At 40.0% G+C, this 20,207-nt stretch overlaps 1 protein-coding gene across 2 annotated transcripts in view; it reads left to right on the forward strand.

The window, feature by feature from the left end:
- The window catches only part of PLCB1 (phospholipase C beta 1), a 145,129-nt gene that overhangs the window by 41,410 nt on the left and 83,512 nt on the right, over window positions 1-20,207 (forward strand). For both annotated transcript variants that reach the window (XM_026052907.1, XM_026052908.1), the window contains exons 8-11: window positions 7,107-7,264; window positions 10,702-10,784; window positions 16,832-16,916; window positions 17,413-17,590. In XM_026052907.1, coding sequence (XP_025908692.1) covers window positions 7,107-7,264; window positions 10,702-10,784; window positions 16,832-16,916; window positions 17,413-17,590 — 504 coding nt within the window. The remainder of the gene's footprint in view (window positions 1-7,106; window positions 7,265-10,701; window positions 10,785-16,831; window positions 16,917-17,412; window positions 17,591-20,207) is intronic.

Consider the following 20,207-nt stretch of genomic DNA (forward strand, 5'->3'; position numbering starts at 1 on the left):
TTCATGTTTTTGTTTTGTATTGCATAAGGAAGGTAGTACGATGACATGTGCTGAAAATGTATTTCTTGCATAATTGTAGTCTTTTAATGTTATTTAATTAGCAGACTTGCCTTGACTGACTGAGTCAATGAGACCACAGAATGCAGTAATCCAAACATAACCATGCAATGATGATGCCCTGTTTAAACAGAACATGTGGTAGTTGAGTCTGTTTTGTGTTTGTGATAGCTCCTACTTTCTACAGCTCTTCCTGGTACTTCCATTAAGTGAATGAACTGTCATTGTTTCCATTAGACATCCATTTTTCAGAAGTTTATATCTTGGCTGTAAAATGTGTTTTGTTCTAAAGCACATACAAGTATTCCACTTGACAGCTACTTTGTTTCTTTGAATTAAAAGAAATGAAAATCAGTGTGGCCACTTTCAAGTTATGATTCCAATATGCGGAAATTTATGCTCTTTGGAAGACTGCAGACATTTTCTAAGCAGAAGCAATTTTTAATTATGATATTTTGCAGGCCTCTTACCTTCAGTGCAGACTTTGTTCCGTCAGTGAGGATTAGGACGCTCTTTAGCAGAACGCTGCAGTGTTAGGCAGAATTCCTGGAGGAACTGGGAGCAACAGCAAAGCTGTTCCCTACAAATTTCTACAAGTGTAGGAAGCATCGCCCACAGGGAGGGCAGAACACATGGTCTGCTTAAAAGTTGGTTTAAAGACATGAGACAACCCTCTCCTATACAAACATGGATTTATAGCAAGTACCACACCGCAGATTTTTCTCAGATCTGATAAGGACAGAGTCATGTTCTAAAGATCTAAAACCACAAAAGCCAAAAAATGGTGAATTGAGGATGCAATTTARTTCAACCCTTTCTAAGCTTTTTAAGCATCTCTGCACCATACGTGACATAACACAATTATTTTAGCAGAAMGAAAGTTTACSTTGACACTGTTTCAAATTTGCTTTGCTTTTTAGTGGAAGTCTCCATCTCATTGCATCTACAAATTTTTCAGCCTACATTTTAAAATAATTTCAGGAACTTCATTTAGAGGTCGGATCTTCATCATCTTTGGTGTTATTTTAACATAAAAATCCTGGCTAAGTAAATTGAGGAGAGTAATTCAGAGTGGATCAGAAAGGAGGACAAATTAAGCAGAAACCACTTTCAAATTCCATTTGAGAGTGTGTATTTTAACATTTAGAGGCACAAAACACATGCCCTTGCCTTTTAGTGGATTCATTATGTTCAGCAAATGTGTGACAGCTGGCTGGCAATGAGATTAATGATTTGATTTTTATCTGTATATTACAAAACCTGCCGGCCTTAGATTCTGCTTTCAGGCTAGATGAGATAAAACCACCACGTTGCCATTAGCCTTCTTCCCACTAGGACTTCCTTCAGCTGAAACCTGTAAAATGAATAATATTAAATTGTTCTCTTACCCAAGAGGATTTCCAGGAGCCTGCTAAAGTGCTCATACCGTTGGAGAGGAAACTTCAGCAACACCTTTGCCCTCCTTTGGGTTAAGAAATGGCAACTAGTTGCATGACGATTATTAGGACAGTAAGAAAACCATTCACTAGTAATACTTTATTATTGTTGTGCTTATGGCCTTACARATTACCTGTCTGTTTGTTATTTTTATAAGAGAAAAAAAGATCCACAAAGAAATAACATTAKAACTTAAAAAGAAACATGTGCACACTCTGAATTTATTCTGAATTTATTCTTAATTACCCCGATCATTTTCCTAGACTTTAGTGGAAACCCTTGGCAGTACATCAAGTCCTGATTATTTATTTAGACGTGTTACTGCTTTCTTTTTCTAAGGGAAATGTAATTTTTTAGAACAAAGGTAAAAATCCATCAAGAAAGAAGTGATCTAAGGCTGGCATCTTTCTGGAAATTTTCTTTTCCTCTCTTTTTTTTTTTTTTTTTTTTTTTTTTTCTTCTTGTCTTTTTTCTTTTTTTTTTTTTTTTTTCTCCTTGTTACTGTCATATTTATTTCTTTATTTTCTTTATTTTCTTTATTTTCTTTTTCTTTCCCAGTTTCTCACCTATCTTGCCCCAGGTTATTGCTCTGGTCACAGTTGGGAATGACTTTGCAGTATTTCTCTCAGCAACACCAGCAAAGTCAAAGATAAATAATGATTTTGCATCACTGCTGTTGCATTTCTTTCTTTTATTCAGAGAAGGAGAAAATGTGAAATGCTAAATGTGAAAACCCTAGGCCTTTAACACAGATCTTGTCTGTGGATCAGAATGCAGCAGGAGCTTGCAGAGCTCTCAGTGTAGGGCTTAGAGTGTCTCACCACTGCGGCCTACTGCCCTGCTTGCAGGCCAGCACGCTCTTTATTTCCAGAAACGTCTTGTGATGAAGCCTGTTCTCCTTTACTGCTGCTATTCCAGGCTTCTCCCGTGCCATCCTCCAGCTTTTCTGCTCTCAGTCATTCCTCAGTTATAGCTRTTTTTGCCTGTTATCTGCTTTCGGCTCTATCCCGAAGTTTCTTCACCCTCCCTAACAGCATCTCCACGGTTTTAGGGATCACAGTGCTGTACGAAAGGGGAGAAGGGCTGGGTGATGCCAGTTCCACGTGTGGGTTTAATAACACTCTTAGGAGCAGTTTGCAGTTGGCTGCTGCTTCATGCTCCTTGAGCCAGGCTCAACGAGCATCCAGCAGGACCCAGCGCYTCCCCTATCCGTGGCCTTCTGCCCCTCTGGTGGGCTGCGGGGTTGGAGCTCCCAGAGCCAGGAGCTCCCCAGCAGGTTGAAGCTGAGCTAAGGGGGAGCCATCACTGTCTGCACCAGGAGCARTTAAGTTAATCCATTCCCACAAACTGAGGTAGAGCCCTGAGGTTCCTGCAGGATTTGGGAACTGTGCCAGGCAACATGGATAGAGCAYGAGGGTGGAGGGATGAGAAGGAGTGTTGGTTGTCCTGTTCCATCAGTCAGCAGCTTTGGAGGGATTTTTTTACTTTACAACTCTCACTATTTTTCACAATTCCCCTTCAGAGCATCATAAAGGACCACGTGACAAGGAAAAAGGGCTGAGTTTTCAGCAACTGAGTGAATTTGAGCACCGTAATTTCACCTCACAGCGGGGAAGCTGCAGAGAGTCTCTGCTCCCAATGGCCTACTCAGTGCAACTGTGGAAGCAGCTACAGTTTCCCAATTGTCTTGTTGAAGTGACTCTTTATTAAAAAATAAATCAGCAGAGGGAAAGCTATTGTGCTTTATAAAGTGCAGAGATGCTCTGTGTGGTCTCAGGTGGAGCTTTTGGAAAGCCCAGTTCTGTCCCTTGACCCAGAAGAAGTTTTTTGTGCCTCCTTGAGGAGGTCATTGCCTCCCCAGAACTGTGTCAGGCCCCCAGGGAGGATGGGGCAGGAAGGATGGACTAGGGGGGAACCGAGGTGTGGATAAAAGAAGGGAGGTAGTGGATGCTGCTCACTCATTCCCTAACGCCAAGATATGGTGGAAAAAAATGCCAAGAATTTGAATACGTAGCCATTATATTAATAAAGATTATATGCAAGATGGACAGTTGTTTTTAACTATGATATAGCAYCATATGGAGCCAAATTAGCTAGGATTAAGATTACATGGACTGTCCRTATGTCAATGCACACACCTTTCCGTGGTACTGCAGATGATTCCCACCTTCTCACTCTTTTTTGTCTTCCACTTTGGCTTTGATTAGTTTGTTTGAKTTGTGGGAAGATAGCTGTGAAATTAAGCAGACTTCTGTGTAGACAAGGTTTTGGTCACTCTCAAATTTTTATATCATTACTCCAGTTTTGATGCCTGGGTGTTGATWCTGGCGCTATTAAATCTCAGCTTATCTTTTCATTTTATTTACGGGTGCCTACTCTCCCCTATACATCTTCTCTCCCACCAGTTCCCTTTTTCTGAAGTCATATTCGAAGTGAGTTTCCACTTTTAAAAGTGAACAGAAACATCTTGAAAAGGAGAGAAACAATCATATAGATGGTGTCTTCAAAGCAGAGTTAATTACTGTAATTCTTATCAGCAGTTGGCAATAAAATTTTCRAAGAAGATTCATCTCTACTAGCAACCAAGGTTAACATAAAGTGTACAAAAACAATTACTGTTTGGTCAGATCTGGGTTGCAACATTCTTGGGAAGAACAAAGAAATCCAGTATTTTAAAGCATTTAGTTCCCTCTAAGGGAATTCACTCTTTCTTCATAGTGACTTTTCAAGAGGTTTGGTGTCTGTTCTTACTACTGGTTTTAGTGTTTTAAGGCCAACTAGTTGAAATGTGCTGAAATAACAGAACTGTTGTTTTCTGAAACCCTTTCTCCAAAGAGGATTAAACCCTGCTGACGGTCAGGTAACCTGTCTCCATCCAACTGCAGCTGAGATGTGTAAAATGAAGATAAGGAGAGCCATGAGCAGGAGAAGGGCTCCCTGTGGAAGTCTCCATGTGTCRCGGTGCCCTCTTTGAGGGCCTAGCCAGGGAAATGCACGTGAAATCTGGATTTTGCTTCTCTTAGATCAGCTCTTTTGGAATGTACAGGGTGTACACAGGGACACAGTAGAAAAATGGGAAAACAGCAGTGAATGAATCGGAGAAGGATCCATTTGCTGAGAAGCAAGTGGCTTCAAGCTCTAGAATTGAGGAACGGATATATATGGGAAAACATGGGTCAGAGCCTCAGGTTATACAAATTAGCACAAACTTTAGTGTCATTTAGTTTATTTTTTATAAATATATCTATTTAAATATAAATAAAATTTTTATAATTTTTTTATATAGTTATTTATGTCATATATGATTTGGCTCAATATATTTTAGAAAAGCTAATTTTTTTCAGAATCTGTTTCTCCTTATCCGATGCAATGTAAGGTGATAAAAATGTCATGGTGTCACCACAGATGCCGTATGTATTACAGAAAGGAATAAAAAATACTTTCAGTTTCCAGCATTAAAACTATGATCTGCACACAGGATATTAAAAATATCATACTGCAAGCATTCCCTTTGGTATCTGTATGAGCACATTTAAAATGTATCTATTAAAGGGATAGCTTGGAAGAGCTGCAGMTTGAGAGTCACACAGCAGAATTTTATAAAAAATGTGTAAAAAACATTTGAGCATTTGAGAGAAATTTTCTGCTGTTCCATATTTTTAATATTCTTATTGAATATTGAGTCTGTTGAAACATTTGCTACCGTTTTGCACTCAGGCCTTGGAGCCTTCTGGAGATTGAACATTATGGAGGCTGAATATCCACTCATTCTTACCAGGAATCCTTCCAAAAGGGCTGAGTTTTATTAATAAGGCAGCATGGAGAGGTGTGATATGGCAAGTGATGCTTGTCACAATTTACTTAAGGACTTTTGAAGGTCAAAGATCTCATAGTCCAAAATGTAATGGACAGTAGTCTCCAAGGAAATACAGCAGAGTTCACTAATCATAAAATATTTTGTTAATCAAAATTCCATATCCTTTAAGGGAAAAGAAAGGGTACAGAGGGAAGTGAAAGCAAACAGCTAAACGAATGCAGTTGTTCAGGCAGCACAGTTCAGAGGATCCGTATAATCAGAGCTGTTTTCAAAAGCAGATTATGAGGACGGGTGCACAAACACCTGTGGTGCTGGCCCTTGCTACAGGCTTGTGCTTACTTGCATCCTGCAGGAAACAGAGCAACTGCTCACCCTGCACACTGCGACTGCTCCAAAGAAAAGCAGTGGTGTGAGTAAAGACAACCTGCCATAATCCAAGGAGAAACACAGAAGACAACTGAAGTAAAAAAAGAAACATGCTGTCGCTTTGCTAGCTCTTTCTTTGGATTTTCAGAGTCATCCAGCACCGTCTAACTCCTTCTATTATTAACGTATTTCCCATGGAAATATGGGAGCTGAGAATTCTTATGGATTTCAGTAGAAGTAAGGTGGATTTATTGTGGAGCGTTTGTGATGGTTCCACCTCGTGTACTGGACACACACATTAAACAGGAATTTTCAAACGGAAGGGTTTTTTAGTTACGATTTATAATGGAGGGTAAAAAGCACAGGGAAAGCAGACAATGATATTTAGTGCAGCAAACCAAAACGTGTGGTTCCCAAAATGGAATTTGAACACTGAACCAAAGAGATCGTAAATGAGGATTAATCTGCATTACACCATGTTAGTATAGCTCAAGTATTTATATGACCCTATCAGTGAAGAATCTCTGGAATAAATGAGCTCCCTGCCTGCTTCAAAAGCAAGTGAATTCCATTCAGCAAACCCAGAAATTCCCATTCAGGAAGTCTGCTACAAAGCAGGAAATTGCATCTTGTTCTCTCCATATCCAAAACACTCGCTAAGCCATCCTTTTATTATCTTTACCTCTCTGTTGCAAGAAATTTGTATCAGTGTTACTGGAACCAAGCCTGCTGTAGCAGGTGAAGACAGCCTGGCTCCAAATCCTTTCATGAACACAACAACCTGATTTATTTCATTTTTTTAAATTGTGACTATGGGTAGAGCTGTGTTTTCCCTGTTTATTTTTAGATTTCTATTTGGAAACTTGTAGTCTCTAATTAAATTTCTCACTACATAATGCAGTATCACATCAAGAAATTTAACCGATGAATTCAGTGTGGTGATTGCTGTGTTAAATATTGATTGGAGACCCACTAGTGGTTCCATTATAACTGTGCAGGAGGTTTGTTTAATTTTGCATTAAACTATATCACATGTGATGAGAAGACATAATTTTGCTGTGTTCAGTTGACTTTATGTCTCACATTGCTTGCCCAAGGATAGCAAAGTTTTTAAGAACGGAGATAGTCATTTTATATTTATATATTATTTTATTTGATGCTGTTTCACAAAACTTTTGTATCAGGATAACCATACGGGCATCTATTCCATTATTCCTTCTCACTCACAGTAACTTGACTAAAGGCAGAATCCAGACCATAGCATTGACTCAGTCTAAGTCATTTCCATGGGGGTTTTTGTGTCCTTTGGAGTGTTTCTGCCGTCAGCTGAGGATAAAAGATGCTGCCAGCCTTAATTTTCATTAGATTATTTGTCTTTATTCCCGGGGACGCCTCCCCTTTTTGTCACGTTCTCGTTGTGTTGTCGCAGCCGGGCAGCTGGCTGGGAACTCCTCAGTGGAGATGTATCGGCAAGTGCTCCTGTCAGGCTGCCGCTGTGTGGAGCTCGACTGCTGGAAAGGACGGACGGCCGAAGAGGAGCCCGTCATTACCCACGGGTTCACCATGACGACCGAAATATCCTTCAAGGTACAGCAGCGCGCGGTGCCCCGGCCCGGGCCTGGCCTTTTGCATCGAGTGCGTGACGAGTACGTGGCTAGGCTTGAAAATAATGCACTCGGAGATTATTAATGCAGAGGGAGACGGGAAGAATGGTGTGGGAGTGAAMGGATGCTTTCACAGGAGGTTTTGGAGCATGTGCAGGGTCACTGGGAGAGGAAGGAAGTTGCGGGGTTCTCATCTTTCACAGGGTGGGACTGTTGGTGAGCGTGGAAATCTGAACAAAAGGGTTTATATGAGATGATTGCCTGTGGGATCAGCGGATCTGAAACTGTGTCATTTCTAGGGCCCATCCAAGTCTGTGCCCCAGTGCACATGTATGTGGAATGTCTCATGGAGGGACCCATGCAAAAACAGGCCCATGCATTTAGAGCTGGAAGACCAATATTGCTGCTGCAACTGGTTTTGCACTCCAAAAGGGCAAGTGTGAAGTGGATCTAAGAGCAGATATGGAGCTAGTAAGACTGGGAAGAAGGACTAGTGTGTAGTACAGCTGCGCTTCCCAGCACGGGAAGGGAATCCTGCATGCAGCAGTGTGGAGTGACCATAGCACACAATGCTTCTCTTCAGGCTGCCCCCTTTCACTGCCTCAGATTCATATCTTGCTGTGTGTTGTTGGGTTTTTTTACCTTCCCTTATGACATACAGCAATTTGTGAAGTTTTGTCAGTGGCAGCAAGCAGGAGAATCTGTAGAGAAACAAAAATATTTTTCACACCGTAACCAGAAGTCTGTGTGTGTACTTGGTATATGCCTTGGAGAATTGTTTCAGGTGAGTCATTCTGCCACTGAAGTAAGACACAGAACTTACCATCTTGTTCTTTCCTGTCCAAAAAGATTTGCATTCATATTAGAAGGCGCTGCAAAACTGAATCACCAAGATGCCTGTTTCTCCAGTGAACCAATGTCTGACTTCGTTATTCCCAGATTTTGTCTCAGCCTAGTCTTTAATAATAATAGTCTTTAATAGTCTTTAAGACTATTTTCCCCTGCATATACTGAATGTTATCTTTTCTTCCTAGTTGAGAATGCAATTTAGGAAGTTATTTCCCATAGCTAGAGCAAGACTGCCTGCTTCTGTATGCAAGCATATAGCACAGTTTTGCTCTTATGTGGAACATCACCTMTGTCTAGGTTCAGCTCTGTTGTGTAAATCTAAGAGGAATTTGATCATGGTATCAAAGCAATGTTAAAAGTGTGACATATGTTGTATCTTTGAGTATGAGCTGTTGGTCCTTTAGAAACAGCTTGTCATAGATTTCCAGTTTACCTTTGTAAATGGTAGGACTGAGGAGTSTAACATTTCTAAAAGGAGAAAAATAGCCTGTAAATCTTGGAAACATCAGCACATGTCTGAGCAGGATACTCAGAGTGGCTCAAAGACGTGGAAGTCCCAGTTGTGCTTTCATGTTCCCAAGTCATTGCAGAATGGCCGCATTGAAAGTGCAATGTCAGACCAAGCTCTCATTGAAGAGTAGACCTGCCTATCAGCTGTGTTGCTCATGCCCAAGTCTTCACTTAGACATGCCTGAGGAGGTAGGGGGACAGTCACCTCCTTTGTGCTGTCTTGTGTTCGCTTTGGATAGATGAACCCTAGAGAACCATCAGGTCCAGCCCACGAGCAGATCATCACGACTAAAGAGCCCAGAAAGACTTGGGGACTGCTCTCTGCAGGACCTCTCAYGTCCAGTCTCACTTCTTCCTAAGCCCTGTACGATGGTCTGTGACCAAGGTGAGGTGCTGCTAGGTGGAACCAAGCTAATGCCAGTGCTTTGGGTGGAAAGCATCTGATGAGAGGATTTAGCATTTGTAACCCCACTTTCAGCCCTGTTTTTCACTTCCAGTGGCAAGCTCGCCTTAGATGCTTTTAAAAATCCCACCCACAGTGACCAGTCTGAGGTAGAAGCAGTACTTAGTGATTTCCTGGAGCTGGAGAGCAAGTGAGAGGCAGCCGTGACTCTAGGGGACACCCGTAGGTCTTGTCCCTCAGCAGGAGAATGATTGATGGGAATGTGCCGCTTCCTGCCTGTCTGCATCCAGCCTCCTGTGCCATTCCCTGCTCTTTGGATAAATGCTTTGCCTTTCTTTTTTACTCSAAAGGCTAGAAGTGATCTTAGTTGAAGCTTACAAATGGTCAGTGATATGTGAAGTGCTTCAACATTGGCAATTGCAGTTTATTAAATACAGTCATTCATCATGTGTCTGAGTGTGCTGAAAGAGCTGGTTTCTCATCTTCTAAGGGACACTGTGGCAATTTGTGCCTGAGCTGCGTTTCCACTTGTGTCAAGCTTATGTGAAATCTAAGCTTGTGTGAAGACCACAAATGCTGGTATATCCTAGCTCGCACCAGTAGCTCTGAGAGAGCTTGTGCTTTTCTTCAAGCTCAGCTTCTACAGTATGAAATGGTAAGAAGGAGCCAGAGGCTCAGCTTTCACTTCAGGAAGGGCATTTCTAGTGGTTACGCTTCTGAATTGAACTTCAAAACATACAGAAGACAAACAAGAACTCCAAACAGAGGGCTTGACTAAAGTAAATAAATCTTGCAGCTTTTAGTCATCCTTACAGTTTGAGAGGGAGCTCATGGGCTCCTTCACGCTACAGATGTTGACAGCAATGAGTATGTGAAGTCTTCGGTGCACAAGTTCCACTGACAAGAAATCTGAGTAACTTCCAACAGTGATGCATTGCTATAGGATATATTGTGCACTTACCTAAAATGAGTTGGATGATTCCTCTGCCAGAATTACAGCTGCCTTCTTCCATCAAAGCTGCAAAGAAGCTTCTGCAAAAGCTTCAGGTTCGGAGCCCTGCGTCTGATGACGATTACAGAGTCAACTCCTGCAACTGAAATGCCCTTTTCTTTCTTTTTATGCCTTTGGGAGTTTTGTTTGGTACGTCAAAAAAAAAAAAAAAAAAGGAAAGGAAAAGGAAAACTTGTGAGTTAGATTATCTAAGGCTTTTACAGATGAGTGCTGGTAGAGATGATGTGTAGAAAATGTAAAATGTCAAAGCATGTTTACTATTATGCAAAATAATTCATGCAAACCATAGCTTCGGGCATGGAACAWTTCCATGCAAAAAAACCCCCAAGTTTTACATTTGAACTATCGATTTAGTTGGGTATATGGAGTAATTTATGGAGTGTATATACTCATTTATGGAGTAATATAGGGCTAGAGACTGTTCAAACATTTTGGAGGTCTGATTACAGTTCAGACTGAAAAATTTGGTGGCTACAAAGGCATATCCAGAGCTTTCTGGGACACTCAGWATGGAAGAGCGGGGTTTCATTTCAGGTAGTCTGGATATGAGTCTGTGTTTGGGTTCTTCTCTGTTTGCTTTGCATAGACCAAAATACCGTTCCTTTAGACACGTAGATTTGTAACTGTATGCATTTTAATTCTTTAGGAAGTAATAGAAGCTATTGCTGAGTGTGCATTTAAAACATCACCTTTTCCAATCCTCCTTTCCTTTGAAAATCAYGTGGATTCGTAAGTAATCACCATGTTTCCTTTTTTAAGTATTATATTTTTTTTCACGTAAGCACAGGATTATGTATATGTTTGAGATAGTTTTATTACCTGACGTTATAAATGGTTCTTACCCAAAATATTATACCAGCCTAAGTAACCAGAATAAATTGTGCATGTTCTTGAACACATTTCTGAACTAGAATTTTCATACGAAAATGAATGTTTGGGTAATTGTGAGTGAAATTCTGCCAAATTTGTAGCCACAAGAGGCACTGCTTGAGTGAGACAGTACTTCACCAAAGAAAAAGAAGCAGTATTTCACTCACAACCCCATGCTGCACTATAGACATATTCTCTAGTCAGATTTTGTTCTGTTACTCCAGTGATTGATAGCCCAGAACCATGTAATAACCAGGACTACAAAAGGATCAGTATGGACATTTTTTAAAATGAGGCCTTCTTAATTTAAAATAGAAAAAAAAAGTCTCTGGGACAACTATTAATGATATAGACAATATATTTGCATATATGCAAATCAGAGAAGATACTTGCACTTTTTCTCCTCAAAGGGAGCAAAGGATGAGGGTTCTCCATTGTTTTAGGAGGAACATTCTCATCATAAAGGAASGAACTAGTAGAAGGAGCTACCAATGTAAGAGTGGTTCTGAGCACAGATGTGACTGTATCAAAAGTGGTGTAATGAAAATATCTGAGATGTGAGATATTCCACCTTTGTCCTATATGGTATTATTTTACACTACCKTTGTAGGCAAATAAGAGCTAACTCAGCTCACCCTTTGAGACCACAYGGTTAGGACTGAAATGGCAACCTAACTGTTAAATCCTGCTTAATCAGTTCTGCCTCCTTGTGAAAGATCACAAAGATGTTATATTTAGTTCTTTTCTCCAAGAAATCCCKTCTTTCTTTTCTTTTGAAATCCTTAGACTCACTTAAGCTCATTTACAGCTGTAGGTTTTATGTTTTTCACAGTGCTTCCCACTGTCCTTCTTCAAAGTAGCATATTCTGTATTCATTCTTCTGAACTTTTTAAATTTATATTGACTGTGTTTCTGTAGGGCAGGTGAGAAAAATTGGCATCTGATTTATTTTACTGTGAGTAAATTTTCCATTTTTAAAAATTGTTAAGAGTTAAATCTTCAGGTGTTCTAGGGTGGTCTGATTTTAGGAAAGTAAAGAAGTAAATAAATTCATATCAGATATGTTATCTATATAAAAGTGGCTCTAAAACTGCAGGATAAAGCTCCTGTCAGAACTGAAGTTGTTGTGAGACTACAGGAACATCTCAAAGAGGGAGAAGAATTCCTGCTGCATTAGTCTCATCTTTATAATACACCCCACAGAAACCAGTGGACCTTTCTCTTCAGAGAAGTCTAGCCATGGAAAAATCAGTCATTCYTATCTATGTTATCTGATAGTTTTTTTATGTGTTACTATGACATTAGCAAGTTTTTAGTAAAGCAGTTTTGATAAGACACTATCTACTATTTTCTCTTTGCGAGGCCTTATTGCTAKTTATTGGTTTTAGTTTTTTTTTGTTCTGCAGTAAATTATGAGACCTAATGTGTGTGATTTCTCATTTTGCTTTGGTTGAAAATAATTTGTAGTTATTTTACTGACTGCTACAATTATCCCTTCATTTCTTCACTAGTTGCTAGAGAAATCTGCAATTAGTCATGCCACTCAAAGAAACCTTCACCTAATTTCATGGAATGYTCCTTTTGTCTTTTCATTTACTTGGAATGTTGTTTTTCTTCTAGATTTGAAAGATGCTTTTGGCCATGACTATTAAAAACAAAGCTATGAATGTTTTTTATAGAACTGCTCTCAAACAAGTTCCCAAACATCAATTCTCATTTCTGTTGGGTGATAAATTTTTCTTCTGGTTTCAAGTTAGGAGGGTCAATATTCGTGAGTGAAATGCTGCTGCCCTATAAATCAGTAGTAATCTTGCCGTTGACTTAAGCACAGATAGGATTTTACCTGTGTTCTTTATTCATGTCTCTTTTAAAAAAGACTGTGTTTTTCAGAGGTAAATATGTTTTTAATCGTCTTGATAGATAGGACAATGTTAATCTCTATTATGGTTTAATTGCATTTTTTTTTCTTTTTGGTTTGTGTTCATGCAAATACCTTTATTGCTTTTTTTCTTGTCTGCCTAGTGAACAAATTCCTTTTTAGCACTTAGTGTTAATCATCTCATTTTGCTTTCTCTCAATGTTTTTCCTAGGATTCTTCTGAAATGGTTTTATAGCATGTGAATAATTTTTCCTTTCTTTACTGTACTTCCAGTATGTGGTATATTCATTCTTGTTTAAGTTACTAGACAAGTAACTTGCAAGTTGTTATTAGATAGTAAGAAGTTCAGMAATAGAGGTGAGTGTTCAGAATATATAAAATATTGTGGGTAATATCTATCAGTTGTTTTGATTGAAGTCAAAATGTACATACTAAAAAAAGACAGTACTAAGAAAAGACATGGGTCTGTCAAAAAAATAGAAAAGTGCCCTGAAAATGCTGGAAAGACCTCGAGAAGACCTTGACGTTTGAAATTGGGCTTGCAAGAAGATAAGCTATCTGCAAATCTGAAAGCAGACACTCTATAATTAGAAATGCACTGATGACATAGCAAAAGGTTAAGTGATCCTTGAGCAGTATCCATATAAGATTGCTTCCAAGATTAAATTTAATTACAGTTATTCATATTGCTGCTTTCTTTCTGGAATTATTATTTCAAATATTAACAGGATTTTTATCACTTTTTCTTCCTACACTTTAAATCATTTTAGACACTTCTGGGAAGGATTTGGGTCTTTATTTATGTCTTATACAGAAGAATGATCTCTGCAAAAGTTATAAGACAAAGTTAGGAGAAGTCCAACAGTAATACCAAAGAGCCTCCAGGACTGACCTTTACCATAGGCATAATGCAAACATTGTAAAACAAAATAAAAACAGTGCAGTAAAGTTAACAAAATATTTTTCTTCATATACTGTGTATTTCCATTTCTCTAAGTTCCATGTCCCCAGTTAATCTTGTCTTGCCCTGATATCTTTTGGGGGATATATATTTACTCTATGTGCTACCAGTCCAGATACATATGGTGGTAGTCGTACATGTGTAGAAAAAGTCAGCGTTTTCAAGAAAATCAATTTTCAGTCAATTACATGAATCTTGAGGGATTTTTTTCATAGCTGTTGTTGAGGACTTGGTTTTTACTTTAGGAAGTATCTGCTGTTTTTCTTCATAACAACACAAGTGAGGAATTATGCTGATGCAGAACAGCATGGTGTAGAAAAGCAGGCATCTCAGGGAGTTGTTGTGGAGATGTGTGTGCGGTGGCAGGGCGGCCACCTCGCTGCAGTTCCAGAGCCTTGCTGGAGGAGCTGGCATGGCTGGAGCTCTGTCGTGGATGGCTACGTGTTTTTTAGGAAGGCCAGACCAGGAAAGTGGGGTGGAGGGGTTGCTCTTCATGTAGGAGAGCAACTGGAACGTAGGAAGCTCTGCCTAGGGGTGCACGAGGAGTAAGTTGAGAGCTTGTGGGTAAGGACTGAAGGGCAGGAGGACATGGGAGACACTGCTGTGGGTGTCTGCTACAGGCCCCCAGTCTGCATGAGGAAGTCAGTGAGGCCTTCTAGGTGTTTATCTAATTTTCCTGTTCCTCCTTCTTTTGGGAAGTGAGGACTTTGGAATTTATATGCTAAGCCAAAATATGCTGCATGAAATTATTTTCACTTTGTCTTTGAGATAAGTATGTAGTGAAACATGGAAGATGAAAAGAATTTGTTGTAACTGTGGTGATCTTGTGAAAATTATTAGATTTAGTTTTTGCATGGTGCTTTCTGTTCTCTACTGCAAATTTTTTTTGAAATTGATGTGCCCTTGTAAAGAAGCTGATGTCTGATCTCATGGGTACTGAATTTTAAATAATCATACTCTTTTGATTTGAGGATACATCCTTTGAACTTTCTGGATCCTAGGAGCATGGATCCATTCAAAATATACGCTGGTGGAGAAGACTGAGATCCATTTCCTTGTAACTTAACTCTTGGAGCAAGAGTGATAGCAAATACCCAGTCAGCGCTTTTACTAAAGTAAAATGACATGCCTCTATTTTCCTTGATAGCTGACAAGTAGATACTGTCATGGCTTGATTTATTCTTYTCATCATCTTCTCACTTGTGGGTTCTTTCTTCTACTGGCTTGCTTGTCCTCCTCTGAATTTTACAGCTTTTTCTGCAGAATCAGCTGCATGTAGAGGAGAGCATTAATGAAATACTGYAGTGCTGTAGACGGCGTGCAGCCCTTGCGTAGCTTTGTGGGATCATTTAAAAGCTGCTCACAAAACATTTTGTAACTACTGAGCTGGCAACCAGTTTACCCTGTACTGGCACCAAGTGCCACCAGAATGCTGAACGCAGGGAAATGGTGTTTGGGGATTTAAATGCCATCCAGGCTCTATCCCRTTTGGCCTTGCCAACCCCGGGAACTGCTCCAGTGTCAGATGCTCAGGGACCACCTCATACCAAGTGGTCTTAATCTGATAGGGGAACTGCCTGGACAGCAAGAAGGTGAATAGTTGTGCAGGTATGAAAAGAGAGCAGTTTAGGGAAGAGCTTTTTTACTGTTCTGATAATTTAGAGAGCCTTTAAAAGGAACCCACCGTTATATCTTTAAACTTTGTTGTGTAGAAGATTAGTCACATATGCTAAAACCACTTTCAAGAAGAGGAAGTTCTTATTAAATCTAATAAAATACAACAGTAAGTGTTGGGATTTTCAAGCTTTCTAAACACACAGGGTTGTATGTTGTTCTACCATAAAAAAAAAAAAAGGGATGAGTACTTCTTTTCATATATACCCGAGTGTTTTCCCCTGAGAAATAGCTCCAAAGAACCATAATTGCTTGTACCATCCATGTAACTTCCATGCTATAATTAGAAACCAGTTGAAGAAGTTATATTAAGCAATATCAACCTGTCCTTTCTTAATTGAAACTTCCCATCAGGGTATCAAAAATAGAAACTTTCAAAGAGACCTAAGCTCAGATGTTACAGCTCTTAAACAGGCATACAGAGCAAAAACACATGGTTGTCTGGAAGTAGAAAGCGGGTGGCTGTAGCACTGCGCTGCATTTATGATGCCAGGCTTTCTAAGCAGCGTAACCCATATTCCATCCTAAAACTCCTGTCACTGCGATACGCAGGAATTACTTTACTCTTGGGCTGCATTTTGGGCAAACTGATTATAAGTAAAGTTTGCTGAGGTTTGGCTTCTCCTTCAGAGGATGTCACGAAAAACACCAAAGTAATTTGCTATGGTAAAATTTGGCACAGCATCTGATGAAAAAGAGATTCACCACTGATCCAAATAAGGAGCTAAAATTATCATCCAGCAGCTCCACCTAGCAGCTTGTTAAGTCCAGACCGTGGCTAGGAAGGCTTTTGTGGTGGGTTTGTCCCGGATATATGTGTGTTACATGCACATGGTTTGAAATGCGTATAAAATACAGCTGTGCCAGTACTTGTTGTCCAGCAGAACGCAGTATCGCCTCGTGGTAGCATCATGACATCTCCCCTGTGCCTTTTGCTGGTGAGGACAGGCCTCACACAGCGCGGGTTTGCAGGTCRGAGAGGCACAGAGCTCGGTGTGGGCCTGGCCGGCGAGCTGGGCGCCCTGTATCAAACACAGCGATTGCCTGAAGGAGGCAAATAAATTCATGTTACAGTTATTGCCATACACTACCTTAACATTTTTTATTTTTCATTCATTCGTTCATTTTCAAGATGAAAATGTACCTCAATGTTATGGGTTCTGTTTTACTAGTATTCAAGTGAACAGTGCCTTTACCTCAGGTATAATCCTTTTGATAAGCTCTATCAGAGAATTCAAGTAATTGCACGATATATTTACATCTCTGCAAACAATTCACAATGGTAGAATCAGAAATTTTATCTAATTTAGGGATGTTAGATATACCACTGCTRCTGTTTTCAGGTTGTAGCATGAGCAGATCTCGATTATGTCTTTCTTTTTCCTCCTTTAGCCCTAAACAGCAGGCAAAAATGGCAGAGTACTGCAGATTAATATTTGGAGATGCATTGCTTATGGATCCATTGGAAAAATATCCGGTAATATGGCTTGGTATTTATTAGATGASAAATATCTCTGTGAATGCCTAAATAAGCATGCTAGTTGTGTGTCATTTGTTACATACACCCTTCCCACTTAGAAGCTGAAGGAAGGGGTTAAAAGCACGTGCTGCTGGTGACTTAAGCATATGATTTCTGATGCAAATRTTATTCTGATATTCTGAATTGTGGTCTTCTCAGTGCAATTCATTCTCATAGCTGCCATTTGATAATGTAGGCTTTCACATTTGAACTAATACTTATTACAGTCATTACTGTAGACATTTCATAAGACATTTTTCTTTTCTTCTTAAGTGTCCCCTGTAGCCTTGTTTCTTTTAGGAGGGTGGTTACCTCTTGTGGAAAGCACATTTCATTTTAAAAGGGCTATGAGAGGTTACAAAATTGTCTTGCATCTAGCAAGACAGGCCCTAAGAATTTGCAGTAAGCTCATGTATGTTCCTGTTGCTAAAAATTTCTCTTCCTTTCCTGCAAGCTTGAACCTGGGGTTCCCCTCCCAAGCCCTATGGATTTAATGTACAAAATCCTGGTGAAGAATAAAAAGAAGTCACATAAGTCTGCAGATGGAAGTGCAAAAAAGAAGCTCTCTGAGCAAGCCTCTAACACATGCAGTGACACATCTAGTATGTTTGAACCTTCCTCCCCTGGAGCAGGTAATAATTGACTTCTTTCTCCTCCTTTAAACACTAATGCTTAATTAAAGTTGTGCTTTGGAACRCATTTGCGTTGTTCTAGCAAAGTAAAGGTATAGCAGTGTGGGCCTTACTCTGCAGGAAAAAGGGTACCTGGATTTGTTCCAGGAGACTAGGAAAGCTTGAGGCTAAAGAATCACTCACATGGTGTCCCAGAGCCCGGTGCTGTGCCCTGGCATTTGTCTGCACTGCTTAGGAAGCTGAGCAGGCTGACAACTGCTCCACCTTTGGGTGCCTTTGCTGGRTGCCCCGTGCCAAATGCAGACCCTGTTTGTTGGTTCTGAGGCGTGCCTTGCGTTTGGTGTCCTCTATGAGCCTTGCTGCACCTGGATTTTCAAAATCAGAAATTAAATAGAAGGGTTGCTGTAGTTCAATAGGTAAATTCTGGTATTGCTTCTAGGATCTGCAGGGGCCCTTTTTGACTGTTGATGTGCAAAAGTAGAGGAAGAGATGGTCTTTGCCATGAAGAGCTTAAAGCATAAATAGAAAAGAAAGAAAGTACAAAGAAAAAGATACTTAACCCACAAAAGCAGATCAGCATCAGAAAAAGCAATGAAATTTGGTTGTCGTAACTTCAAGCCTGGGGCCCATTCCCCCCCATCAGAGGTCCTTTTTCCTCTTAAGACTGGATTTCGGAATTGCTAAGAGCATACATATTTATGCCCTAATTTTAGAATACTTACAGTGTAAGATTGAAATCTCTACTGGAAAACAAGTTCATTACCACTTGCCATAAGAAATTCTGTAATTCCATTGCTTAYATTTTTTTTCACTCTAAACTCTGATTAATTGGGCTGAAAGATTTCATGCTGACAGTTTCCCTCAAGCTGATTTTTTAAATGGTCCTGCTGTATTGGTGGATGTCATTGTTTATCCTATTAGAAGCAAATAAAGAAAGAATTTTCAACCATTGTTTAAGAAACTTGAAGAAGGTCATGCTCTGGAGCAGGTCTTGAATTTCAAAGGAAGATTTGCCCTGGTGTCAGGAATGTTTTAATTCCCTTTTCATGATTTGCTTTAGCAGATTGCAAGCATCAGAAGAATAAGTGTGCGTATGCTGCCCCTTTCCAAAACTTGGGATTGACCCTAGGTCAATCTCAAGTCAATCCAATAGAGTCCTAGACCAATCTCAAGACCTAGGACTCTATTTTTGTTGTCAGCACATACTGATTTTTAGTTTTTTTTCTGCGTGGCCTGTCTGCATAGAGAATAACAGCTTGGTGCTTCAGGAGCTTCCCCACTGGCCCTATTAGGAAGAAGCCTGGACTGTGAATCCATATGTTGATGAGGATGTAAAGGGGATGGATCAATCCTGTGCTAGGGTATCTAAGTTTAAGAATTAGGTGTGAATATTTTGTTTATATTACTCATTTATCTATGAATCTGTGATAATCAGAGATTGTAAAATCTATCTGCACTGAGAACAGAAAATGCAGAAACTGAGAATGCAGAATTAATTTGGTCACTTTGTTCATATGAGACTGCCAAGATGCRTTACACACAGTTGTTCTGTTGGTCATTGCTTTCCTTTAGGGCTAAACATTCTTGCAGAAAAAGGCAATCAGTCAGTGTTTGCTCTAGCYACATGCAGAATCTGATTTTTAAGAATATTTTGAATTTTTAAGTATTTAGTGTACAGCTCCAGGGACTTAAGCTGCAGCTATGAACCCTCTGCATTTCTGGAAATTAGAAGCCAGGTTACTGTTTGTGAATATTTTTTTTTTAAATCACCCACCAGCTGACAGGAACACTACTGTCAAGGTAAGTGTAGAGCCTGCCTCCATGGTGCAGCATTCAAGTGCAGTGATGAGGACACGCTTCTCTTCACGGCCTCATTCCTTACGTGCTCCTCAATATCTGCAGCATATAAAGCTGAAGCCGTGCAGATATTATGCTCCTCTGCAAGGGAGTAGACTCAGTCCCAGTTTACTTACATAGCATGAGAAAAAGAATGTAATTAAAGACTCAGTAAAAGACTGACATTAAGTGTTTTGATTCTGCAACCTTAATATACTCTTTTACATTTAGGAGGTTGGGTGTTTTAATTAATTCTATTGTAGTAGACCTGCCAGAATTACTGCTGATGTCCAGAAGACAGTTGTGCAGATTTAGCTTTTTGTGGGATTTTAAGTGATTTTTCCTCACAGTGGTGCCAAAAATATGAAGATCCGTACTCCAGTTAAGAGCAGGCTATTCTGTGCCTCGTACRGCTTGAGGTCATATTTAAATTAAACCCATAGCTCTCCCGTATTTATAAAATACACTTTAGGAAGACTGGATGATGGTGATATAGTAGCAATTATTTTAAAAGCTTCTGAAGCAGAAGTTTGCAGTATGGCTCACAGCGTGTTCATGAAACTGGTGGAAAGTCTCTTGAAAAGGCCCAATGTGCTGCCTGATGGAGCTCCCCCCCAATGGGCTGCACTTACCCCAAAGCAGAGCTGCAGACCTCAGCAAATCCCACAAGCTTCAGTGACAGACCCTGGCTGGGCCCTGCCAGGAAGGACCGTGGAGGGTGGCACTTGGTCCAGCACTGAAGGAAGATGAGCAAGAAGGGGTTGGACCATGGGCATTGGCA

The sequence above is a fragment of the Nothoprocta perdicaria genome, unplaced genomic scaffold, assembly GCF_003342845.1.
Source record: "Nothoprocta perdicaria isolate Ctin4 unplaced genomic scaffold, notPer1 scaffold_93, whole genome shotgun sequence".
Taxonomy (NCBI): domain Eukaryota; kingdom Metazoa; phylum Chordata; class Aves; order Tinamiformes; family Tinamidae; genus Nothoprocta; species Nothoprocta perdicaria.